This window comes from Ailuropoda melanoleuca, chromosome 1 (assembly GCF_002007445.2).
Source record: "Ailuropoda melanoleuca isolate Jingjing chromosome 1, ASM200744v2, whole genome shotgun sequence".
NCBI classification, from domain to species: Eukaryota; Metazoa; Chordata; class Mammalia; order Carnivora; family Ursidae; genus Ailuropoda; species Ailuropoda melanoleuca.
Window position 1 is genome coordinate 78,582,852 of NC_048218.1, and position 27,608 is coordinate 78,610,459.

Here is a 27,608-nt window from a genome sequence, read left to right on the forward strand (position 1 = left end):
CATTATCCTGTGCCAGAAGAAGTCAAAATACCAATAGGTGGGTTTCCCCCCCTAATTTGTTTTTAATATTCCTAATTATAACTCAGCAATTTTAATTGAGAATTTCTAAGAGAATGTCCAAACATGGTACAAGATGGTATGTGCAACAATACTGAATATAATTATGTTATAGCCATATTCTAGAACACTATGCAACAACTAAATGATGTCAATATTTATTGACATGAAGATATGTTCAAGATAAACTAAGTAGAAAGGGGGTTATATAGCCATTTTTTGTTATTAACAAATATGATTCCATATTTGTTAACCAAAAACACATGTGTGTGAACGCGTACAATTCACACATTTATACAGATAAGGGCTATATGCCAAAGGCCAGGATATATATCAAAATGTTAATGTTCAGTTACTAACTTTGAATGGTGAGTTTGCAGAATTCTTATTCTTTATCAGCATTTCAACTTTTCTGCTACAAATGCCTATTATGAATACAATTAAAGAAAAATAGAAGCATGACTACAGACGATCACCATACGACCTTAAGGAGAGAGTACGGTGCTGGGGGCTGGCGGGGGCAGCGCTTCCCCCATGTGTATGTGAAGTACATTCTCTGAGAACTTTATGTTACTTCTCCTGGCACTTTCCAAAGTGTGTTTCATAGAACAGTTCTACAGGTGACACACAAAGAAGAGTTCTATGTCCAGGTGTTCAGAAAAGTGAGGTCCAGACATTAATCTGTTCTAGCGTTTGCTACGCATCCCAGGAGGAAAAGCCACAGAAGACGCACGTTCACGGCACCAAGCTTCTACGCCCTACACAGAGGTAACAGGCCTCAGGAACGCCAGCACACAGGCTGAAGAACACGGACTAGTTACAGATTTCTACAGAGGGTCTGAAAGCTTCTGGCCCATTCTCCTAGATTTAGATTGATTCATCTCAAAACAGTCCCACGTTTATCATATTTTTGGGGTCTCCAGCTTTATAGTTTTAAACATAATTTGCATCCTGCTGTCAGACAATTTGGAGCCGAGCTTTTTAAACTGGATTTCTATCCATTACTGGGTTGAGAAATCAGCTTGGTCACAACCTACACTTTTTAAAAATCTGAAATAAAACTATTAGAGTTTAGCAAAGGTAAGCAGTATTTTTGTGAAACTTTTGTGTTCACATAAAATCACATATATACATCTGTGTGCCGGGCACAATAAAAAAATTTTTAAAAATGCAATAAAAAATTTGAAAGTCACTGAATGAAAGACATGAATTTATTGGTAAATAAGATAAAATCAACACCTATTGATTTGATAAAATCAATACCTATTTAACTACTGATAAACAGATAAAATCAACACCTGTTTCAACACACCCAAACTCTTCGTTGTATAGATTAGGTAAATTAAAAGAAAAAGAAGTTATCAAAGCAATATAGCCAGCTAGATCTCTAACTTACAAACAATACTAAAAGTCTGTTTGAATACTGGGTGCTTAGAGTTTTCCTCAAAGAAACTAGAAATCAGGTTCCCAATTAGTTCACAAAAGCCAATTTAAACTACGTAGCTTAACTATAGTACTAAGGCTATTATAGACTTCAATTCCTCTACCTTGTTGATTTATCTCTATCTGAGGTTCGAGAGATCTCCAAGGACACATTCTCCCACACCCCCACCGTGGTCCCAGCACCAAGCAGCTCCTTACAGTGCAGGCAAACAGCCACCATTCAACATGGCATTCCTCAAGTTGTGCTTAGGATTTCAGCGGAAGAACAGATCAGAAGTTAGTCTCTGGCAACTGAGGTAGAATATGGGGCACTCCAGACCATCTTCCAAATGCCCCCAGGTCTGTACCCCTCCCACCACATATCCTAGCTCTGACAGAAGGTCAAACATGAGAAAGACACTTTACTACTAGTTTGTGTGTGTGTGTATGGTTCTTTTTTTCATCTTTATCAATTTTTAGGAGTCTGCCTACTAAAAAAGAACAATGGTCCACTCTACCTTTTATTCAGATCCCCGAACTCCTGCAATTAAAACAGATTATAGATACATCTATATATACATCTATCTCACTGGCTTGAAGTTGATAATTGGCTACTGGTAAGATCAGCTGTTGATTTTCTCACCTGACTGCTTTTCTCATAAGCTGTCTAGATATAAAAATTCTATTACCGACAAGTTTCTCTGCACCGAGAGAGACACGTCAGTGCCTAGAGAAGCACGACCTGTGGTAACTCCTATTAAATTCAGGAACTCGGGGTAAACTAGAATGCCATTCTCTAGCTCAACTCTCCGCTCTCATCGATTTATGTTCTGGGAGATTATTAAGAGCTGTCCTGAAGAGTTCACAGTAGTGGGCAGCTCAGCGAAAGCTGCTTTAAGAAGCCCCTCAAATACTCGTGTAACACAAACGAATGAAAGCCCAGCATCACTCACTGGGGCAGAATACAGACTGCCATTCCTCACAGGATTCGCCCCACATGGAACAAATCTTAACCAAGGTACTAAATTCTCAGGTGAAACCTACAAGAGCCAAGTTGAGAACCAGGTTCTAGTATAACGCTGACCCAGTACATCTCTGGCCTTTTAGCTACTGCAGCTGCTTGATCCCAGCACTCACTGACACAGCTCCAGTAGCCTCCAGAAAATGCTCTGTGCAGCCTTAGCTTGAGGGACACTCACCACAACCAACTCACTCTTTTGATCATCATCCAGCACATGTCTTCTGGAGTGCCTACCAAGTAGGCCAACAATTTCTGTCCGGCCCCAGATCCTACACCGAGACTCTGACACGTCTCCGCGAAACCCGGCTACGATACCATGCCTCCGAGACCAGCCCCTATGCCCTCCAGACGGCAGACACGGGATTCATGGGGAACACCTGCCCAATTTTCCTGGTTTTACCCCCTTGCTTCTGTGCACCAGGACAAGTTTGGGAGGTTGAGGTGAGGAAAGGGCTAGAAATCATTTCAGCATATACTTTTCAGGTTCTGCCAGACAACCTTTATTACATCGGAAAAGCAACACTAGGCACTAGATCTTGCAAAATATGTTCTCACCAACTCTAAACTTTCTGAAATTAAAAATGCATAACCACTGTAAAGTTTTTAATGAACAAAAAAGTTAAATACAAACTCTCATATGCAAAATAGATTATTGTATAACTGGCAGCCTCAGAGCCAAGTACTAAATTTTCTTCCAAATTTCAGTGGGGATGGAATGGGGGGGGTGTAAATCCTAATGAGTACAAAACTTAATTTTGGCTTTATATATAGAAAAAAAAACTTTGAGGAAAAATAGCTTTTACATTGAATAGTATCTTTTGAAATCAACAGCCCAGGCCAGCCCTTACAATTCTGAGGTTTATACTCAACCAGATCTGGGACGAAAATGAAGATTTAGGGTTTACAGTTACTTCAAAATCCAGTTTAAAGAGTAGCCAAGTCACCTCATATCCAGAAAGAGCGGTCTCTTTCGGATGCCCACGACACTCTTCTGAAGACGCTTGGAGAGCCACAGTTCCATGGTTCCACGTCCCCACCAGTGCTGTAGTGTCAGCATTCCTCTGGAGGGCAAGCGGAGCCCTCCGCCACAGCTCTTCTCCCGGCATTGTCAAGCCTCGAACACAAGAAGACCTCCAGCTTCGAGTGGCAGCTTCTGCTCCAGCCTAGAGAAGTTAATAAACGCCTCCTTCCTCCCCCCACTGATTGCCCTCCTGATCTTCAGCTGGGAGTGGAGCTTGATTAACATTCCTTTCAAAAATAAATAGTTCGAACAGGTCATTCAGAGTTAACTGTAAGAGCAGCAGCAGCCACTGCCCATGATGTTTGTAAATGAGTGAGCGAGTGAACACACGTGAACAAACACACAAAAGACAAATCGTAGAATAAATCCTGCATTTCCCACATTCATAGGGAAAAAAAAAAAATCTTTAAAAAAAAAGTTATGAATGAGCATTTGTTCTTGTGTGGGTTGAACAGTCCAGGCTCCGACCAGGTACAGGCTTACACATGGGGTTGCAGGCAGACTCCACACACCGAGTCAGGCCCGGGGTGCAGGAGAGGCCGGCGCGCACATCCTACAGCTCAGTACCTGTGAGACAACAGAGGTGATGCAGGGACTTCTTAACCCACGATGCATGAGGTATATGGAAACATCCGTCCTCCGTGACAGAACCACCAGCAGCTCGAGGGACTGGGCGGGGCATCTCACAGCAACTGCTGATGAAGGATTTCCCACACCATCTTCTTCCGGAAGAGAGGCATCTGGTGCTGCAGACAGTCCACAAACAACACATCACACGCTACACAGTGACGCGCACAGCGTCGACAACCTTGAGGTGTCATCATGTAAATAACCCACGTCCTTTATATAAGCCTTGACTCTTTTATGTCATGGTTCAAACTTACAAAGCCATAACCAAGGAGGTTTTAATGTTATGATTATATTGTATGTATCAGAAGCATTTTTACGTGTTAAGGAAAATCAAAGCAGGTTGCAGAATCATACAACAGAATCCCACAACTACTTCATAACACAAAGACGTGAACCAAAATGGAAACACCAAGTGGTAGCATAATACGAACCTTTTCTATTTACATATACTTTCACAACATTCTAAAATGAACATATTTTGCTTTTTTGAGAAAAACATGAACTCTATTTATATAAAGGAATAAACATTCAAAAATTTCTTTGTTTTACCAAATGTTGTACATTGCCAATTCTGTTCAAACGGCAACTTTTGCCCTTCAAATCTCATGTCAGTAGGTTCAGAGAGCAAATAACTCCTTGTTATTTAGAAGCATCAAAGAACGAAATGGCTTTGCTCAACACATTATTCTGCTTTATGATAATCACTACATGAGCCAATTTTCAAAGCAGCAACACACAAGACAAATCCAAAATTACCTGTAGCTCAACTAGTCCTCTTTTTGATGAAATCAGAAGTTCACACCCTTGAGGTACTCCTGGTGTCTCATTATAATAAGATGGATATACCACTTTACTATCAACTAGTGATTTCCTACCTGGAGGGGCCTAAAAAGTCTTAACACATGGATGTGTAAGTTATTTCAAATAGCTCAAAACATGGAGTAAAAAAATTGCACATTTATTCTTAGTAAAACCACTAGAACTAACCAATAATAAGTGCCTTTATTTTAGACTTGAATTGTATTAATTCAGCACGGGAACCCTAGTTACTTCATATTGCTCTCCAGCTTGGAATAGGGTTATTGGTCCTATTCAATAAGTAGTTTGGTAGACAACATCTATCCAAATGAAGTCTGTTTAAGAAAAACATATTTTAAAGGGGGTTGTCCTCAGTTATAAAAAGGCTGAGAATCCACTATTACAAACATAAATTCTCAAGAGTTCCCAACACACTCGAATTCCCATCAGATACAGTCACAGAGAGCCCCAAATAACCATCACAGAAGGGAAAGGCAGGATTCATAGTTCTAGCTCAGACAGGCGGCTCGATTCCCCGGGCTGTCACACACACACTTAACTTGCCTCCTCCTTTGGCCAGAAACATCAGTAATACTCAGGAGCTAGTGAACACGGGAGTTCGGAAATAGGCTAATTGCCTCACTGGTCACCAAAGAGAAGGAGAAACCTAACAGCGGGTGCAGTGACAAACCCTGATCCCAGCAGGGGTGGGGCCCCGGCCAGGCCAACGGTTACAACAGTGACAACAGAGGCACAGCTGCCATTCTTAAGCCTTTACTGTGCACCAGGCACTGGGAACGCGCTCAGAGTTTATCTCGTTCACTACCAAGTAAGTGGGTGAGGAGGGGGCTTCACTCACCTGAGTAAATGTGATAGGTTTGTCCCTAGAGATAAAATCTGCATATTTACAAGTAAACATTCCACAATCACTCCCATTCAACTGTTGAGGAATCTCCTAAAATTACAAAAAAAAGGGGAGGCGGGGAGAAAGGGATAAAATGTCATCAAATACAAACTCCTTTGACTTCTTATAAATACTACACTGGATAAACAATATTATAAAGGTAAATGTTAACAGTACTACGCAAACACAGTCTTCATGTGGTATAAAAAACCCCACAACGACATGGAGTTCGTGACCCCCACGGAAAATATTTTTCAGAAAGAAGCAAAGTGAGAATTCCATCTCTTGGCTCTCATGCTAAGAAACCAAACTGCAAGTTTGGAACTAGGAACAGGAATTCTAGTCAGAATGGTTTCAGAAGCACTTTATTAACTCTGAAAAGGGCTAAATGTGGCTCAATCAGAAACAGGCTTACAACTAACCCACTTCAGTACTGCAGGGTTTATCCTCTTCTCTAGACAGGAAAATAGGACAACTTTCAACCCCCACAGCTACAAGCAGGGAAAAGAAAAACAGCCTCTTGATAGGCTTGTTAATCAGGATCTTGCTTTGACGGCTCAATTCTGTTCTGAGGAAAAGCAGAACTCACTGCAAGCAATGTGAAAGGCTCGTAAACCACTCCAGGTGAGATACGTTCGCGCATTCCCCAGGCCTCTGCCGCCCTCATCTTGGCCAGCCCCAGACTCATTTTGGCTGTCAGCTCTAAGGAGCACGAGATACTAAGAATAAAAGAGTCTGCTGGAAAACATTCTAGATGACAAAAGCTCAATTTTTATTCAAAGAAATACAGATGATTACTGCAAAAGAAGAAAAGACTGTTTGAATATGCACAACACCCACACATACGGTCTAGCGCCTTTCTCCTGAGCCCAGCATCTCTCACAGAGCTGACGGAACTACAGACGCCAATGTACAAAGGAAGAGAATTTGTTTTCTTTATTACGTCCCCCATACCAGAACATGGTATTCAACCTAACAAGACTCCTTACATCTGTGCTCTCCTCGGGAAATTTCAAAGCTTAACCTTCTAATTGTTCAAGTCAGAAAGGAAAATCCTTTGAGTAAAGATAGGGGAGCCATTATACACAGGTAAGGGCTAAAACTGAATTCATGCAGCTTACTCTAAAAAGAAGCCATTAGGACTCAAAAACGTATGCATTCTCAAACCCTGAAAGAGATTCAAATCTGGCAAGTATAACACAAAGCATATTCACAAAGAACATATCTGATTCTTGAGGAACTGTGGCATGGGACCTTTAAGACATAAATAAGCAAAATTCCCCGTAAATAACAAGAACTTTAAACTTTCATTAGCACCAACCAAGAAAAATAGCTGACTTGAGTTTATTAGCTTTTTTGAGAGACATGATACCATACAGTAAATATTTATAATTTGTTTTTTAAAGATTTTATTTATTTGAAAGACAGGGAGAGCGCAAGCACGCACGAGCAGGGGAAGTGGCAGAGGGAGAGGGAGAAGCAGGCTCCCCACTGAGTGTGGAACGCAATGTGGGGCTCGATCCCAGGAACCCTGGTATCATGACCTGAGCTGAAGACAGATGCTTAACTGACTGAGCTACCCAGGCGCCCCACAATTTATTTTTTTTTTTAAGATATATTTACTTGAGAGAGAGAGAGAGCATGCATGCACAGGAGGAGGGGCAGAAGGAGAGGGAGAGGGAATCTTCAAGCAGACTCCCTGCTGACTGTGGGGCCCAACGCAGGGTGGATCTCACAACCCTGAGATCATGACCTGAGCAGAAATCAAGAGTCGGATGCTTAAAAAAAATCCAGAAAGAAAGGACAAATTGTGTGCAAAGGAATGGTAGCTCTACATCAGATGTCTCGGCAGCAACAAGGAAACCAGAACACAGTGGACTCATCTTCAGAGTTCTTAGTGAACATACACTCACAACCTAGAACTGTGTACCTAGAAAAACATCTTTCCTGTATGAAGGTGAAGTAGACACGTTTTCAGATTTTCACAAACTAAGAACATTTACTACCAACAGACATTGGCTCGAAGAATTTTTAAAGGATGTGTTTTCCCAAAAAATGATCTCCCAAGAAAAGTCTGAGATGCAAGAAGGAATGCAGAGCCAATAAACTGATAAAGATGCAGGTAAATGTTAGCAACCATTGTTTATATAAAGTGATAATGATGTGTGATTCATAGGCCTTTCCTAAAGACAATCGAAAATAGCAGACAGCAATAGCATGTTAAGTTGGCAGGACGCAGATGAGTTGTGCAGCATGGGCATAGGGCAGAACCAGGGAGGAGCTGGAGGGAAGGGTCCCCAAGGGGCATAAAGAGGCTCTTGGAATGATGGGCATCTTCATTATCTTGAGTGTGATGATGGTTTCACACGTATATACCTATGTGAAAACTTGTCCAATTGTACACTTCAACTGTGCATTTTTCTTACGTTGACTATACCTCAATAAAGATCTTTAAAAATAAAGGTCAGATGCTTAACCAACTGAGCCACCCCAGCGTCCCAACAAAACAAGAAATAAAGGCTAAGAAACAGACATCTTAGTTAAATGAAGTTCTAAAGATTTAGAAGCAGATAATCCTTAGGATGTCTGCTTCAGGAGAATGCATGCCTAAGGGTATGAGTGAGTGAGGGGAGGGAGGAAGCCAAGTCTACGTGAACCGCCACCTTCAGGAAATGCAACAGAGCAACTCAAATACAGATGACTGTCACTTACATGTGGCTTCACGCTGTAGTGGGTCCACTCTAAAAGATTCAGATCAATATTTCTTTTGGTCTTACTTTCATCCTGTAAATACTGACTAAAAAAACAACAAAGAAGGAATATACTGATGAATCCCTGTGGAGACTTAGCACTACGATCACAAAGGACATTACAACGGAGGTTGAACAGACAGGCTATTCGCAAATCCTTCTCCGCTAGCTTTTTTAAAAAGAGGATTGCTTTTGGTTTTTAATTTTTTTCCTGCTTACAAAAACTGTACATGCTTTAGAAAATTAAAACCTATAAAATATAAAATGCAAAAACCCTCATAACAGCCACTCCAGCAGTAATTACTATTAATACTTTGCTGTGTATTCTACTTCTCCTCCCACACAGTTTAAAACCATACACTTTTTTTTTTTTTAAGATTTTATTTATTTATTCGACAGAGTTAGAAACAGCCAGCGAGAGAGGGAACACAAGCAGGGGGAGTGGGAGAGGAAGAAGCAGGCTCATAGCGGAGGAGCCTGATGTGGGGCTCGATCCCGTAACGCCGGGATCACGCCCTGAGCCGAAGGCAGATGCTTAACCGCTGTGCCACCCAGGCGCCCCAAAACCATATACTTTATTTTAAAAAGTACTTCATTTTACAACTTGCTTTTTCTCACTTAAAAATAGATATAAAATGTGGGGCGATGGGTGAAACAGGTAAAGGGGATTAAGAGCACACTTACCGTGATGTGCACTGATTAATATACAATGCTCTATAATGGCTGAAGCACTATATTGACTACATTGTACACCAAACTAATGTAACACTGTATGTTAACTGTACTGGAAGTTAAAAAAAATATCTAAAACAGAAAGTAGCTACACCCTGTGAGCACAGTATAACTAAAGAGTTGTCAAATTACTAAATTACACACCTGAAACTAATGTAACATTGCGTGTCAACTATACTTCAATTAAAAATTAAAACAGATATAGGGGCGCCTGGGTAGCGCAGTCGTTAAGCGTCTGCCTTCAGCTCAGGGCGTGATCCCGGCGTTCCGGGATCGAGTCCCACATCGGGCTCCTCCACTGGGAGCCTGCTTCTTCCTCCCACTCCCCCTGCTGTGTTCCCTCTCTCGCTGGCTGTCTCTGTCACATAAATAAATAAAATCTTTAAAAAAAAATAAAAATAAAAAATAAAAATAAAAATTAAAACAGATATAAAACAAGACAACTGGCCTAGATGCCGCCCCCCCCCCCAAAAAACCCTTTGCCATGAAAAACAAAAAGAGGAAAACTATTCTAAATCAGACTAAAGAGACATTAAATCCACGTGTGAACTCTGACTGGCTTCCTGGATGAGGGAAAAAACTATAAAACATACCTGAGAAAATCAGAACATGAGCCAAAAATTACATATGACTCACTGCTGATTTTCCTTCTTTTAAATTAATCAATTAATTTGAGAGAGACAGGGAGAAGGAGAGAGAGAATCTCAAGGAGAGAGAGAATCTCAAGGAGAGAGAGAATCTCAAGCAGACTCCCCACGAAGCGCAGAGCCCAACACGGCTAAGTGCTAAATCCCACGATCCTGAGATGAGGACCTGAGGCAAAACCAAGAGTCAGAAGTTCAACCGACATAGCCACACAGGTGCCCCTGAAGGCTAATTTTCTTAAGTGTGATAATAACACTGAGATTGCATAAGGGAACTTCCTTGTTCCCAGGAGATACATACTCAAGTATTAAGAGTGATTTAAGTTCATCCAGATCTTCCGAGGGTTATCAAATTTAAGCCAGCCATCTCCATTCTCACCCTCACCTTCATGTAAGGGCAACCGGCATCAGTGGTGCTGGGGCAGGCACTCTCCCTGGGAGCAACCTCGCCCCTGGGGGGTAGGGGGTGGAAACTGGTTCTTGGAAGGCAAGAATCTTAGATATTTCAAAGGTTTGTAACCATCTAAACCCAACAAACAAAAAGTCTTATTCCTTAGCACTATTTTCTCTTGTCATGGAGAAATTTAAATTTGTCTCTGGGGGGGGGAGTGTAATAATGCAAAAAAAGTCAAGAAAAGCTGAACGGAGCATCAGAAAAGGGAGTGGGCCTCAGATACCCACAGGAGGGAGAGGGAGAAAGAGCAAAGAGTGAGGTGTGAGAGAAGTATGATTTTAGGGTTTTTTTTTTGACAAGAACAGGAATTCAAGTCAATTCTTGATCAACTGAGAGAATAGCCTTCACTAAACATTACATTACCATCCACCAGAGCCTCCTTGGATTAAACAGAAGATAGATCACCTAATAAGGGCATAATGACACAACAGTAAAGTTTTTCAGCCTTTACTTACAGGAGAATCTCACAGATCCTGTGGCCCTTTTGTCCCATAGAATCCAGATATTTAAGACACCTTTTTCTTAGGTCTATCACCTATGATGGAAAAATACAACATCCAAAAACATCTTAACCACAACAGGAGAATTTTATTTCTAAAAGGAAAAGCATCCTTTAAAAAGTCAATACAAGTACCAACATAAATGGATTTCTAAGATGCATTTTTTATAAAATAACACAGATGATATGAGCTTCATTTCTATAAAATTATATACTTCTAGTCCCAGAGAAAAGCCCAGAAACTTACTCACCAAAACATTAGTGGTCCTCTCAAAGTGATGGGATTTTTTGTTCTTGTTTTTTTTCTTTATACCTTTACTTTTCTATAATAAATCTGTACCATCTTGTAAACAAAACTAAAGAAATCAAATAAAGAACTCACATGTGTACTAAAACTCTTTCCTGTTTTCCTGTATGTCATCTAGCTTTCTTTGTGTGTGTGTTAATTATAATTTCATCTTTCATTTTTTTCACACTTTTTAAAAATTTAAATTCAATTAATTGCCATCTAGCTTTCTAAGTTGTTCACCTCAAGAACCAAGAAGGGACTCTACAGAGTATGCCTTTATATGGACTACTGACTGGATTTTTAACTGGACAGAAAGGGCAGTCACTATTCAAGAAAACAGCCTCCAACATTATACAGACTCCAACAATTAACCCTCTCAACTCACCACCAGGCTCCAATGTACCTTCCGATGAATAGGCACCAGAATAAGCTCCTGTTCAAATAGATTAACCCCTTTGGTCCATCTTTTCACTGCTTGGTAACCACCAGACTTTAATTTGGGATAGAAAAAAGTACTGAATGCGTGAAGTGCTGGATAGCCTTGCTTTTTGTTTCTTTCCACCAGAAGATTCATGTAAAAATTAATAACCTGTAATACCAAGGGAGTAAATGTCAGAACATGGCAAGTACATTACCAAAACTAAATTTCTACATAACTAAATTAGGATGAATTAGAAAGTAAGAAGCTCCAGGAAAAGAAGGTACTAGAGATGGGGATGAAAGGGCTGTTTATGGCAAGATAAGGAAAATAAAAGATAATGAGCACAAAATGGGAGGAATTAAGGAGAGAAACTGTACTTTTGAAGCCTGTGAGTTAAAGAGCCAAGGAACTTAAGGAGAAAAGTCTGCAATAATGAAAAAGTGTATGTAAAACTACATCACATGAAAAAATATGCAGAAATACTAACTAGAATTGAATTTTACAATTTATAAATTTTACTATATATAAAAAAAATAACTGGAAGAAAATATACCCAAACATTAACATTGGAAGAAAATATACCCAAACATTAACATTTTGTTTATTTTTGAGTGGTGGCACTTTTGAATGATATTTTTCTTTTACTTTTCCTGTCCTTTCCAAATGTTCTATAATAAATATATAACATTTATAAAGTAAAACAAAAATACTAGTTTTATAAGAATGTGTTTATATGTCATTTGTCTAGGGGGGAATGGGAAGAAAGGCAAAGGGGGAAAATGCAGAGACTTTGGGGAGTAGGGAAAGGGCCAGCTAGAACATGTTTAAGAATTAAGAGCTAGTTTTAGCTAAATATGCAAGGATACAAGATGACAATTCGGCACATTTTTACAGTTATCACTCAAATAAAGAAAAAGACACATTTTATATATATACGTGTATGTATAGTGATCAATCCCTTTATTATTGAAAAAATAAAATGGCTTTTATAAGAATTCCTCTAAAATAAGTATCACTTGCTGCTTCCTTCTATTCATCAGCTACATCCAAAGTTTATAAAAATGTCACTGAAGAGGCACCTGGCTGGCTGAGTCAGTAGAAAATGTGACCCTTGATCTCAGGGTCGTGAGTTCAAACCCCACGTTGGGCACAGAGCTTACTTAAAAACAAATAAATAAATTTGTAAAAAGAATAAAAACAAAAAAAGTTACTGAAGACTACTAGTAAATGAAGTGGTGGATGAAACAAAGCACCGACGCAGAAGAGGGAAACATGACTAATTAAAGGCCGCAAAGAATCAGAACTGACCACCATTTTAAGGTTTGAGATGTTTCTGTTTTAAATGAAACTAAAAGCTGCTTTCTCAACCCCTTATAATTAGGTAGAAATCACTTTGGTTATAGATGGTAAGTGGTTAAGCATAATGATAGAATGGGGGAACAAAGAATAACTTACTTCATCATTGAGCCAGTGATAGTTCTTCAAGGTCTGGATATCACCTCGAGTGATTCGCAACTTGAAAGCACTACTTAGGACCTCATCCTGTGGGCCATGACCTAGGGCGTTACTGATTTCCCTTTCCATGTCCTGAATTAGAAAGTCCAGAGGTTATATTTTAAATAGAACCACAATCAGATTTCAAGAGTCTGAGGCTAAAACAGGCTTTTCATCTCTATAATACAAAGCAGTTTTACTAATGGTTATAAAAATGTTAGTTCAATTACCAGCTTCTAGAAAAAATAATTTGGTAATAATATTTACATTTATAGTATAGTTTCAATTATCCCACTACCATTTATTGAGCACTATGAGCCAAACGTGGTACCAGATCCTTGAAGCACATCATTAATCCTTGCTTGTGGGGAAAGTATTATCCCATTTTATAGCAGAGGTGAAGCTCAGAGAACTTAGGTTATGTGCTCAAAGGGAGACAGTTATTAAAAGGAAGAGCCTAGCATGGAACCCAGGGGTGTCTAACTTTCTAGCCTTTGCCCCTTTCACAATACTCAAAGTATTTTCACACTTTCCTTATTTACTTTATAAACTTTTATTTAAAATCATCAAAGTGGGGGCGCCTGGGTGGCTCAGTCGTTAAGCATCTGCCTTCGGCTCAGGGCGTGATCCTGGCATTCTGGGATCGAACACCACATCAGGCTCCTCCGCTGGGAGCCTGCTTCTTCCTCTCCCACTCCCCCTGCTTGTGTTCCCTCTCTCGCTGGCTGTCTCTCTCTCTGTCAAATAAATAAATAAAATCTTTAAAAAAAAAATCATCAAAGTAACAGAATTAGGAGCCCTAAAAGATGATACCACACAGTTTGGATATGAAGGGAATAAGCAAACAGGGAGAAACTAGAAAACAAGGCAGTAGTCTACCAAATGAGTCCTCATTGAATAGATGGCTTCATTATTCTGAAGAATTATACAGGTAAATGGATATTTAAGCTACTGAGATGCATCTATAAACCCAAGAGAAATTAGTTTCATTCAAATATTTTAAATCCTGTTTCTTCCACTGCACACAATTGTGCCGTTTTATGGATCTCTCCACTTGCATGTCCAATATACAGTAAGTGCTCAACAGGTACTCACTGCATAGGACTGACTACCACCTACTAACACAACATTGGAAAAAGAGCCAAGATATGCGCTCACCTTTAAACTGAGAATTTTTAACTACCTTCATTTCCTTGGTTTTTCAAATAAGTTTTTACTATTTTCAAACACAATAATCAATGAAAGGGACATTTTAGTAAAAAATAATCACTTTTAAAAAATGCAATGAACACACTCCTAATGCCAAACCCATACTATATAACCCAAAATATTTGAAGAAAAATCTGCAAAGAATCCATTATATTCCAAGATATGTGACAAATATGTCCACTCACATTTGCTGAACACTAATCTGATCCCTTAGGCCACCTTCACAGATCACTAAAGATCAATGTAGCCAGTGACTGGACAGCTCTTGGACCTGATTTCTCTTATACACTCATCCCTAGCCTGGAGAAACTCCTCAAAATAAAACATGTGTTCAAGTCTTGATAACTGAAGTTATTTAAAAACATGCCTCTTATTCTGATCAACACAAGAAATAATACCTCTGTAAGTTCAAGAAGATCATCCATCCTTTTATCCCTCTCTTTGCCTGAGCAATGTTTTTCCTTTGTCTCAAGTATTGACATTTTCCTCCTGAGTAAGCCATTGCTTCCACTGCCCAGGCGGAGTCGGGCTGACACCTCTTCGGATAGGTCAGGTTCCAGCTGGTGTCCCCTCCTCTGATCAAAAAAGTTTCTATATTCTATTGACATGTTTGATATTTACACATATAAACATACATAACACATGAAACATAAAACAGTGCCATTATCCTGAGAGAATTAGCAAATCTCCCATGCAAGTAAAGGAGATTTTGTATATCTGCCTATCCCTGCAAGAGGAACAAAAAAATGCTCAAGATCTAAGGCTCACAGGACACCTCAATTACAAACCATGAAACAGAACACTCATCACTCTCCCTGTAGGCAGCAAGAAAAGTATTTCCAGTTCTCTTAGGCCAATGAAAAATAAGATGGTTACAAGACATTTTGAAGTGTTTTAAAAAAGCAAAACCTATGACCCATAATCCCATCACTCAGAATAAAGCATTACTATCCTTATAATAAGTAAACTTGCTCCACTTCATTTTTTAAAGGAATTATTTACTACAGAAAAATATACAAACATTTACATACCACTTGATTTTTGTAAAATTAACACCTACGTAAGCACTATTTGCGTCAGCAAATAGAACTCTGCCAGCATTCCAGAAACTGACAATATCCTTCCTTATTGTGACCCTATGTAACCTTTAATAGTGAATTTAAGTCATCTAGTAGGCCAACTTTTAAAATTAAGAAACCGAGTTAGAAAGAGACCTTTAGATGAGAACTACACTAGTCTCAACATGCCGAGCCAGTACTCTTCACTCTAGCTCACTGCCAGGGATACTGGTCCTCGGAAACCAACAGCGGCTGGCCCCTCCCCACGGCCCCAGACAGCACAGCCTTCAGGTTCGGCACAGATAGATGTACCAGGTAATCTTCAGCCGGGTTCCAAATACGCTCCCTCTCTGTCCTCTCTCAGGCATAGTTTCCCCCCCACCTTTTTCAGCTAGTGATAAACAGGCGATAAACAGTAACTCAATACAAAAGGCTTCGCTCCAAATGACTGGGAACGGGGATGTTCTGAGACCTACGCTCATCCTTACAAAGAGGTCTAATGGGAGAAGAAAAACTTAAATCGAACTGATACTTCACATAAAGCAGCACTCTAACCTTTGGTATTTCTATGTATCTATGTATCTAAAAAGTGAAATAATCTAAAACTTCCAGTTTGCCTTTAATTTAGAAGTGTATTTCTTTTGAATAAAGAGTATTTAGCAAAACATTCTGTTGCTATTATTTAAAATGTTGGTATTGCTATGGAGATCACCAGAACACTTTTTATTCCAGTACTTACACCAAAAAATGTAAAATCCAATTAAGCATAAGACTGCTAATACTTTCAAATAAATCTGAGATCCTGACTCTAAAAAGAAGGTCGTGAGCGTATCTTTCCTAGAGACCATATGGTTTTTTAAAATTCTCCAAAAGAAGCCAGGCACTACAGATAAGGGTTGGGATGGAGGCAAGTTGGTCTCTCTTACAAAAAAGGTGGCTACCATACAGAGGTAAAAATCCAGGAATAAAGAAGGAAGCCAAAAGTTGTATATCTTCAATGGCTGCTGCTTTTTCAAAGAAAACAATGAAATTAGAAATCAAAGTAATATTTTTCATCTTTCTTACTTTTTAAGAGCACCAAAATTTTAACATAGGTCAGGTTAAACAATAAAACGACATAAAATTTAACTAACGTTTCCACTTACACCTTCATTTTCAAGTCTGATTCCAACTGTCCTCTCTGTATCAGAAATTTTCCCCTTTGAACAACACCTGAGGAAAAATATTGGAAGAGTACAGACTGGATAATTTTAACTTGTACATGTGAGACTAGTTTTAGAAATAAGACTTAATAATTTGCCAACAAAAACCACCTTGAGTTTATATGGTCCTGTAAATCAAGGGTCAGCAAAGTTTTTCTGAAAAAGGATCAGATAGTAAGCATTTTGGGCTCTTCAACTATTATGGGCTTTGTTTTTTTTGTTGTTGTTGTTGTTTTTTTTTTTTTCTTTTTAAGTAATCTCTGTATCTAACATGGGGCTCAAACTCATGACTCTGAGGAATCCAAGGTCAAGAGTCACATGCTCTGCAGACTGAGTCAGCCAGGTGCCCCAAGTCTTACAGTTTTTGTCACATCTTCTCAACTTTCATTCACCATAGTTTAAAAACAGCCAGACAGTATGTAAATGAATTAGCATGAAGGTGTTCCAATAAAACTTTACTTCAAAAAACAGGCAGGTGGACCAGATTTGGACAATGGGCCATAGCTTATCTCAAACTCTGCTATAAAGGAACTATCGTCCAAAATCCTAAAGGCACACAGAACTGCCTTCACTGTTCTTATACTAGAGGTGCTAATTCCTGAAGATGCCCACCACAACCACACTCCCATCTAAGTGGCACCTGCAGCTCCCAGGAGAGAAGGGCACCCTCCGAGCTAGGGTGGGCATCCCACACATCTGCTACCCATGTGCCCCCATATGCTGACCAGCTACCAGAGCTAAGGAAAGTTCATAATTCTTTAGATACAGTTATTCATCAATATAGCTTATAAAGAAAATAATATATCAAAAGAACACTTAGAATGAACTGAACCATGTACCTCTTCTCACTTCTCACTGAGCATAAAGGTCCCCTTGTTTCAACAACTCTGTCTGTGGAGATGATAAAGAAAAGATTGAATGTTTCCTTTATTAATCAATCATAGACCTAGAAATTTCAACTTACGCAGTTTCCAAAGTATTAAGACATTCACTTAACATTTAGTGCCACTTAGTGAACAGCTAGTGGAGAAATACAAAGAAATTAATAAAATAAATACTAAGAAACTAATTTTAGGCTCATAAAATATCCGCTAAGTAGAAGCTAGGAATAATAATCAAGAAGTATCTTATGAATCTACTTCATCTTGAAATAGCCTTTTTACTGAGCTACTTGTATTGGATAAGTCCAAGTCAAAGCCCTGGGGTCTGACAATGTTTTAAACTTCTGTATACCATCTTTCCACTAGGATGTCATTTCTCAATTTCATGTGCACATGAACTAAGGTCAATATACGGAGATAGAGCTAAATCTGGGAACTCACATTGTTTTGGAACAAATTGAGTTGTTTTGACTCCGTGACTTTGCTCTTCCCCCCAGCCTTTGGTCTTTAATGTGTCCATCTGACTTCTTTGAGAGCTTAGGAACACAAAAAGTGAAGAAGGTCAGACACAAGAGGAAAGTCTACCATAAATATTCATTATCTCCATCTGACAAGCTTCTTGAAACAAGGGTTACTGATTACCCTGTAACACCAAATTATGAGAGGATGTAACATAGCACTATCTGGGACTGGGATTCAAGGAGTGTAATCCTGATGCTAATATTCTAGCTAAGTTACCTAACCTCCAGTTTCAGTGTTGGTAAAATTGGACGTTCTCAATCCCCAGTACCCCCTCAACCAAAAAAGCTCAGTGTGAAAAAACTCCAGTTAAAAGATGAAAAATTTTAAATGGCGTAATGCAATGGATCCTAAAACAAGACAATAAAAGCAGGAATGTAAACACCAAAATAGTTTGAGGATTTTGCCGATATGACAAAGAGCAAAAGCTCACGAAGCATAACGCTGCTTCCAACAGTGGCTAGTCAAAACGGAGAAAATACGAGTATCTGCCTGAGTAAATGAATTTAAAAAAAAAAAGCTCATAACAAAAGTAAAAATTCTTAGACAAATAATCTTTTGCTATTTATACATTCAACAAGCTAGACAGCCTTATGACTTTTTCGCCTTCAACTTGCCATTACATAATTTCCAGGATCCCCCCGCTCCCACGCCTGCTGTGTATTCTCACACCACTTGTTAGAATTATCCTGCATGCCTCAATTCTGTATTCACATATTTTTTGTCCCTTTTTTACAGGTGAATATAAGGCCACACATCAGCTCCTTCTGCCACTGTCATCTATTTGCCCAAAGCATTAGAGTATTTAACAAGAAGTCTTATAACGAAAACTTTCTATAACCTGGGGCGACTTTAATCTTGTCTCTAAAGTGGAGGACTTCCAGTCATGCAAAAATGCATTCACTGACACGCCACAGGGACTGTGTGTGTAACAGAGAGAGAGGCTAGGGTGGGAGGGAGGGAGAACTGAGCAGGAAAAGAGGAGGGGGAAAGAGACAAAAAGACAAGAGACTAAGGGAAATGCGTGTGCCGGAGAGGTTAAAAAAACTCTCTACTCCCTAAGAACCTGATTTCAACCTGTAATTCTACTTTCCTATATCAGACTTAAGAGTTCATGTGAACAAAAGATTCTAAAGCTAATAGATAAATCTATTTTGTAAAACCGCTGCACTCTATGTATTTCATTACTAGATACAATGTTCAGGCAAATCAGAAGGCTAGTTCTCTCAATGCAAACCTTTTTTCACCAAAGCGTTTCTTGCCAATCCCCTCTCCAAAAATAAGGAAAAAGATGTGTGTGTGGCAAAGCTTTATTTTGTTAGCTCATTTTTACCTGTGGTAAGTTGGAGTTACAGGAGGAACGGAGTTTCCATGACTACCTTCTTTAAGTCGCTCCAATAACCTTCGGTATTTCTCTCTTTCCTCTTTTTGAACACCCTAAATAAAAGAAAGGATGTCACTTGAGTGTTAACACATTCAAGCTATCATTAAATCATAAACAGAGACTAAGAGGGCCAATGAAGCACACAGATGTGTTTTAATTGCCACACTTTTTAAATTTCTTTGAATTACCAACTTTATAAATTTGAAAAGAAAAATCTAAAAATTTGGCCTCTTTCAAAAAACTGAATCGACTATCTGGAGCTGTGTAGGGCTATTCTCCTTAGATGGGCCACCACGCACTCCAGCCTGCTCCACTCATTTACGTTATCTGCTAGACTCTGATGGCATCTGGGTTTCTGAGAGCAGTTTTTGTCAACCACAAAAACTCAACAGAAATAATCCACCTGCATATTCAGAACATACAGTTTCCAAAATGGATCTGGTCTCATCAAAGTCACCAATGACTTCCATGACCAGATCCAGCAGACACTTCCTCAGCCCTTATGTTACTTGACCTCTCTCTCCAATACCTCCCCCTGCTGACCTCCCTTTGCCTTCCTAGACAATACACTCCTGATTTCTTCTTATCTTCTCAGTCTCTACTGCCAATTATTTCTTCTGCCTGCCCTCAAATGCCAATGGTCTGCACACTAGCTCTTCTGTCACGCTACATTCTCTCCCTGAGTACTCTCTCCAGCTCCCTTGACTTATCAAATGCCGATACACAGAAGATTCATAAATGTGTCTCTAACCCTGCCGCCTTCTCATAACTCCCATCACCTATATTCAAGAGTCTATGGGACAGGTCTTCTTGCGTATTTCACAGGCACCTTAAACAATGTCCAAAACTGAAGTCATCATCTTCCCCCTAAACACACAGGGTATCTTGGTCAGTGACACGTTATTTATCCAAGACTGAAATCTGAGACTCAGGCTCTTCTAACTTTATATTACCCTTAATCAAATGAATACACACTTGCTAATATTACCTTCTAATATTTCTAGAATATATCCTGTGTATACCCTATATTTTTGCCTAACCCCTCTCTGATTTCTCATCTAAGAGGTACTGAAGCCTACTTCAGTCCATTCCTCTCTCTGCTTGCCACTGTTGATTACAGCTATTTAGGTACAAGCTGCTAGGGGACAGAGACCACATTTTATTCAATTTTTCAACTGCTGACAACTAGCACAGCACCTGGACCTCAAATAAATAATCCTTGACTAACAAAACTAAATGGCTCAGAAAACCATCTAGCGAACTGCAAAAGGTGATGGTCCTAGGAAATGCCAAGTACAGGAATAATTCTAAATTCTCCTAGAATAAGCAAAGATCTCAAGAGGGAAGTAAAAAGAAGACTGTGGATGAAGACATCATGCTAAGCACCCTGAAAAAGGAAAAAGCGGACACGTTCACTGATTACTTCTCTTATGTAGTCACAATTATGATTTATAAAAGAAACAAGTTAGTAGAAGAATTCAAACACCCAAAAGGAAAAGAATCTCCTCTCTTCCTAGCATGATTCCTTTTTCTGTCCTACAGTGAAAAAGAACATCTGAAGACTAAATTATGTCTGTACACAGTATCTCCAGAAGGGCATGTACAAGTATCAGCGGTTACTTGCTAACAATCAGGCAGGGTCATGGGGTCAGGTACTGGAAGGGAGACTAGGAAATTTACAGTCACAGTACACCTTTCCATCCCTTTTGAATTCTGTACCCCGGTACACATATTATTTACTCCCCTAAAAATTCATAAACTATTTTTTAGAAGAGATCAGAGGTTAAAAGGGCTTACCTCCTCCACAGTACAGTGGGGACGCCTCAGACCCTTGCCACCCTCTTCAGAAATCATCTCTGTTACAACCTGTTCCTGAGGCTTCCAGGTGAAGGAACTCTCTGAGGGGCCTTTGCTATGACGACGGCCACCTGGTCTTCTGTTATACCCCTCTGAGTTCAAAGTAAAACTGAGAGACAGAAAAAAAGAGAAGAAAAAGTTACCACCAAACTCCTTAAATTGCTGGACTTTAAGCTCCCAGATCATCCTGCCATTAAGCTGTCTGTCCTGGATTAAGCCTGCTCCTGTCAAATCAGACAACTACCATTCACAAAAGTTAAATCTATCTCTAGAGCAGAGGGCACCCCACTATGGAACGTCTGTTTGCGGTCACCAGAACTGCCACATGAAAGCCTCTGCCTTCTTCCTCGTGCCCAACTGTCCAGCCACAAGCCTGGGTTTAGCTCTCCTGTGACACATACCCTCCTCTGGCACTACACTTTTCTTTAGTCACCTGGCACCACTGGACTTAATTATTGGTGTCATTATTTGTTTAATGTCTCCATCCCACACTAAACTTTAAATTCCACGAAAATAGAGATTACATCCTTTCCCTACTGTATCCTAGTACAGGATCTAGGCCAAAATGCACTCAGTAAATATCCACTGAATGCTAAATTAATAAATGCTGAAGAAATGGAAGTCATGAAGCCCCCACCTGTTCTTGTTGCTGGTGACAGAGCCTGCCTCTCCTGCAATTACCAATAACATGTCAAACTTGTATCCGACCCCTCATGATGTGATGTTTTAAAAAGAATAAACCACTGATGTAGTATTTTTACCAAAAAAACAAAACAAAACAACTGCATAATTCTGAACAAGTAATGAGTAAACATCAGACAAAATTAGGGAATATTCTACAAAAGAAATGCCTTCTAGTCTTTAAAAATATCCATACCATCAAAGACAAAGAAAGGCTAAGGAATTGTTCCAGATTAAAGGAAATCAAAAAGACATGAAAATTAAATGCAATACACGATCCTGCACTCAATCCTCGACCAAAAAAAATCATCTCTATAATGGAAAAATTTTATTGAGATTACATAATAGTATTGTATCAATGTTAAATTTTCTGATTTTGTTTATCTACGATTATATAAGTGAATTCCTCACTCTTAAGAAATAAACACACTCACATACTTACGATTAAAGGGTCATGTTTCAGAAAAAAATATTAAGTATATATGACAAAGCATGATGAAGCAAATGTGGCAAAATGGGAACAACTGGTGAATCTGGGTCAAATTTACTCATCTGCAGAGTTTTAAAATACATGAAGATAAATATTGACATAACTAGATGGAGAAATAGACAAATCCATAATTATGGTAGAAAACATCAACACTCCTCATTTATCAATCAGCAAAAAAATAGAAAATCAGTAGACCTGTAAAACATTATCAGCCAACTTGACCTGTGTGACAGTTATAGAACATTCCACCTAACAACAGCAGAACACAAATTCTTTTCAAGTGCACACTGACCACACTGGTTTGGTGATGCCAAACCATATTCTAGGACATAAAACAGATGTCAATACATTTTAAAGAACTGAAATAATACTATAGTATATTCTCTGACTGTGATGGAATTAAATGAGAAATAACAAAATGATACTTGTTCGTATTTTCTCTCTCAGCCCTACAATCAGCTATTTATCCAACTCCAAAGGGGCTGCTTTTCAGTTAATGTCTCATTCTTAAAAAGGAATGGAGAGCCAAAGATTACCAGATATTTGAACAAAGACTCTAATATGAAAAGATACCTGCATCCTCATGTTCACCTAAGCATTATTTACAACAGCCAAGACATGGAAGCATGCTAAGTGTCCATCGATGCATGAGTGGATAGAGAAAATACACACTGAAATGTTATTCAACCATAAAAAAGAAGGAAATCTTGCCATTTGGAACAACACAGATAGACCCTGAGGGTACGATATTAAGTAAAATAAGTCAAACAGAGAAAGACAAATATGATTCACCTACATATGGAATCTTAAAAAAAGCAAAGAACCCCAAACTCATAGGTACAAACCTACAGTTATCAAATAAGTAAGTCATGGATATAATGCACAGCATGGTAACTGTAGTTAATAATAGCATGTTGTATATTTGAAAGTTACTAAGAGAGTAGATCTTAAAAGTTCTCAACACAAGAAAAAAAGTTTGTAACTCTGTATGGTGATGGACATTAACTAAACTTATTATAGTCATCATTTCAATAATATATCCAAATATCAAATCTCATTATGTTGTAGACCTGAAATTAATATATTATAGCTCAATAAAAAAAAACACTTTAATATGAAAGAAAAGACCAAATAAACCAAAGTGGGGAAAGGAATTCAGAGGAAACAGAGTAGGGAGAAGAAATTTAAAAATAATTAATAGCTTTAGAGAGAGAAGATACTGCATACATCTTTGCCTCTTTTTTTTTTTTTTAAAGTAATCTCTGTGCCCAACATGGGGCTCGAACCCACAACCCTGAGATCAAGAGTCACATGCTCCACCAACTGAGCCAGCCAGGCAGCCCCCTTTTTTGCCTATTTTAATAAGAATAAGATTCTTAGAGCAAGAAAAAAACCATAAGAGGAGGGAGTGGGAGGACTCTTATTACTTAAAAACTATGACATCCAAAAAAAAAAAAATCAGTAAAAGATTTCTTTTTTAGGGGAAAGGAGAACAACAAAAGAAGAGAATATATAGAAAAATTAGATCAATACAGAGAAAAATTAGAAAAATAATATCCAAGCAACAGAAATTCAGAATGTGAGAACACAGAAAGAAGAAAATTACTACTAAAAGAAGAATATTTCACAAAATTGATGTGTGTGCAGTATATGAAAATTCATCATGGTTTCTGCATTTTCCATATGCATATCAGACTTCAAAAATAAACTTTAGGAAAAAATAAAGTTTAGGGAAGGTGGGTGGGGGGGATGGGTAAAATAGGTGATGGGGATTAAAGAATACACTTATCATGACGAGCACTCAGTAACGTGTAATTGCTGAATCACTAGATTATACGCCTGAAACTAATATAATACTGTATGTTTAACTGTACTGGAATTAAAATAAAAAACTTAATAAAAAAACTAAAGTTTAGGGGCACTTGGGTAGCTCAGTCAGTTAAGTGTCCAACTAGTGGTTTTACTTCCGGTCGTGATCTCGGGGTCCTGGGATAGAGCCCTGTGTGGGGCTCCATGCTCAGCATGGAGTCCGCTGGACATACTCTCCCTCGCCCTCCCCCTCTGCACATCCCCGCTGCTTGTGCTCGCTCTCTCTCAAATAAATAAATAAAATCCTTAAAAAAAAATAAAGTTTAGAAGTGAGCAACAAATATTTTTTAAAAGGTTTTCAAAATCAGATGCTATAGGCATATACTACAGTAGAGAGAAAGTAACACAGACCTGAGTTCAAATCTCTCAACAGCTGTATGATATCTGGCAAGTTACTAACCTCAGAGTACTTACTTAACAAGCTTACATAACAGAACAAAAGTGGGAATGCCTAGCAAGAGTGAACACCTAATAAGTGCTATGTTTCCATTTACAGAAAGACAGAATTTAACACTTACCCAAAGGAAGGCAGGACTCTGCGGGGCTGATCTCGGGTTACTGTCACTCTGATCTTTGGATAGTCACTTATTCCATTAGGAGATTTATTACCTATTTTAAAAATGCACTTGTAATTGTAGAAAAAAAAAAAAAACCAACCCAAAACCTGTGAACAGTCTGCATTAGAAAATCTGTGAACAGTCTACACTGTAGAACTAAATATCTAATTCTTCCAAATGTTATTACTATACCGCACAGAGATCCAGCACAAACTGTAAAAGAAAAAGCAAGAGTGCTTAGTTTGTCTTTGATCTCAGAGAGACAATAAAAATTCACAGGTAAGCTTTTCTAGTTTCACTTGCTGGGACCATCAAGAAGCTTGAGGAACTCAATGATTACACACTCCATGTAATCATTTCTTTTTCCCAAGAAAACAGAAGTTGTTTTTAAATGAAAACCTGCTATATGTCACTATATTTCACCGGAAGCTTCCAACACTTCTGAGATGGTTACTGTACTTCTAAAAAGGGTAACCAAACTTTCATCAGCCACATTCACTGCTGGAGCTACTACATAGCTGTGGAGCCCTTGAGGACTCCAAAATATAAAGAGCTCTAAAACTGCAGGTTTTTCCTAAGTCTGTAGCAGCAAAACTTAAACTGACCTGAATTCCTTTGTTTGCAAAATCTGATTTGAATCAATGCTCAATTCTAACGGGATTTTTTAAACAATATTCAAAAAAGACAATATGTCTAAAAATTCTGAATCCCCCAGCACACATCTTCAAGGGTTTCAGATAAGAGACTGTAGACTTCTTTATACAAAAAACCTGCCCCAGGAATATGTGTGCTTCTCTGACAAGGCCACACAAACACACAGAAATAGAGTGCTGATACCTCAGGCACAGGACAAACGTACCATCCCTTCCCTGTGTCCATTTTCATGATAAATAATTTTTAACATTTACATATTCAAACAGTATGAATAGATTGTAACATCTCATTTGTATTAACCTTTAAAATGAAATGAAAGACTCTAAAAAAGCATCACCTTTGTTCCAGGTCCTTTGGAATTAGGTTCTCAGACTCAGGATATGCATTTACTCCCCTTTGCTCTTCTCTGCCACCAGAGATACTTTACTTAAAAAGCTTGGGAAGGAAACTTACTACTGTAAGGTTATCATTTCCATAGTTTCTTCCACTTCTGACTTCAGAACTCACAACTTTTCTAAAAGCTTTTATCCCTTTCTCTCAAACTTTATAGGCCTGTGTGACAGAGATCACAGTCATTTTCAGGAGTCTGGATTCTTCCTATTTCTCCCCATGACAGAATTTTATACAGTTATGTACAATAATTACAATTCAATTTTGGGCTCCAAGAATGACATAGAGGTTCCTAATCCATAAAACTATGAGAAATGGAAACCTAAAGTTGCTCCCCAATCAGATGATGTCTCTCAAAGATAGGGTTTTATTATTTTGTTATTTGTTTTGTATTTTGTTATGAAAGGTTTTATTTATTATTTTGTCCTTTTGTTATTCTTCATAACTTAACACATGCCTGACACAAAGTAAGCTCTCAGGAAATGTTTTTATTTGTTTTTTTAATGAACTCTGAACTAAGTCACATTAAGGACACTCATAATACAAATAGAAAACACAAACAGTAAATTCAGTGACAATTCTAATAGAAAACTATTTAATAATTTTTAGAAGGTAAAGAGAATATGTCTGTATTCTCATCCCAACCCAAATCAGTGTTTATTTTCCTTTCACATTCTTGAAACTAAGAAAACAGAGGCAGAAAGAGGTACAGAAAAGCAGAAATATTTTAACCACCTCACCCAGTTTCAGCATGTTGTTCCAGGATCCAGAACCTGTCAGTTCACAAGATGAAGAGTTCGAAAATACCTTAAAATCAAATAGAATCACCTCTGTAGTATCTCAATTTCAGAATTTAAGTAAGTTTTTAATATAAAAAAAATCACTCTATTAGTGATTATTTCACTAGCTCACAGAAGAGACATCATCAGTAAGACCAAAAGTTTAATTGGTGAAGACTCACAAAATTATGTATAAAATAACAATTTCAGGTTCTTTACATATACTTAAATAAGAAAAGCAGATATATCAGTAATTGGGCTCTTTATAAATATTTTTTAATATGTGTAATTTCTTAACCTTTAACTTCTTGGCCTTTATATCAAGGCTAATAAAAGACATCAACATTTCTGGAAAGAAATCATTCCACTCAATTCCTAAAAAGAATATTTCTAAAATTTAACTTTAATGATTAAGTACAAAGATCAGTAGCCCCAATGGAACGCTATCGCCACTGACCTCTCCTGAAGGCGCCACATTCCGTGTTCCATTACAAGCAGAAGTTACCATGGGTTTTGTGGTCAGCTGGAATGGGAATCCAAATAAGCTGGCAGCATTGTAGAGACTGGTTTTGACTTGGTGAATGAAGTAATCTAGACAATATAATATAGATTACATATACATATAAATATAGAGTAATAAACTTCTAGCAAAAAAAAATGAGATATTTTAGAAAGGCCTCTCTCAATCTTTATTAGAAGTTCCATTTTCAATCACTGAGATAAGAAGGTATCCATAAAAGTAATTTTTCTCCTAGCTGAATACTAGAATTCCAATATTGTGATTTGGGGGTTTTTGGGTTGTTTTGTTTTGTTTTGTTTTGTTTTGTTTTAGGAAGGCTCCACGCCCAATGTGTGGCTTGAACTTAAGACTGTGAGATCAAGAGTCACATGCAGGGAGCCTGGGGGGCTCAGTCAGTCAAGCATCCGACTCTTGATTTCAGC

General features: G+C 38.4%; 1 protein-coding gene and 1 non-coding gene across 8 annotated transcripts in view; both read right to left on the reverse strand.

The window, feature by feature from the left end:
* Positions 1 to 27,608, reverse strand: part of SENP2 (SUMO specific peptidase 2) — a 42,492-nt gene that overhangs the window by 8,574 nt on the left and 6,310 nt on the right. For 3 of the 7 annotated variants that reach the window (XR_002141990.2, XR_004625854.1, XR_004625853.1), the window contains exons 3-17: positions 27,124 to 27,257; positions 26,628 to 26,694; positions 24,805 to 24,895; positions 21,187 to 21,355; positions 19,339 to 19,442; positions 17,928 to 18,022; positions 17,445 to 17,496; positions 16,549 to 16,615; positions 14,744 to 14,920; positions 13,098 to 13,229; positions 11,607 to 11,810; positions 10,889 to 10,968; positions 8,566 to 8,650; positions 5,809 to 5,904; positions 3,445 to 4,267 (exon numbers count right to left, since the gene is read on the reverse strand). Coding sequence is in view for 3 of the 7 variants with exons in the window: in XM_002915706.4 (XP_002915752.1) it covers positions 4,205 to 4,267; positions 5,809 to 5,904; positions 8,566 to 8,650; positions 10,889 to 10,968; positions 11,607 to 11,810; positions 13,098 to 13,229; positions 14,744 to 14,920; positions 16,549 to 16,615; positions 17,445 to 17,496; positions 17,928 to 18,022; positions 19,339 to 19,442; positions 21,187 to 21,355; positions 24,805 to 24,895; positions 26,628 to 26,694; positions 27,124 to 27,257 (1,616 nt within the window). In the remaining 4 variants the exon portion in view is untranslated. Of the gene's footprint in view, positions 1 to 2,975; positions 4,268 to 5,808; positions 5,905 to 8,565; positions 8,651 to 10,888; positions 10,969 to 11,606; positions 11,811 to 13,097; positions 13,230 to 14,743; positions 14,921 to 16,548; positions 16,616 to 17,444; positions 17,497 to 17,927; positions 18,023 to 19,338; positions 19,443 to 21,186; positions 21,356 to 24,804; positions 24,896 to 26,627; positions 26,695 to 27,123; positions 27,261 to 27,608 lie in introns of those variants that run through there. The other 4 variants (XM_002915706.4, XM_034661682.1, XR_004625855.1 and 1 more) reach the window with 4 other exon arrangements.
* Positions 23,683 to 23,755, reverse strand: TRNAK-CUU. The gene has a single exon. It is a non-coding gene; the product is annotated as a tRNA-Lys (tRNA).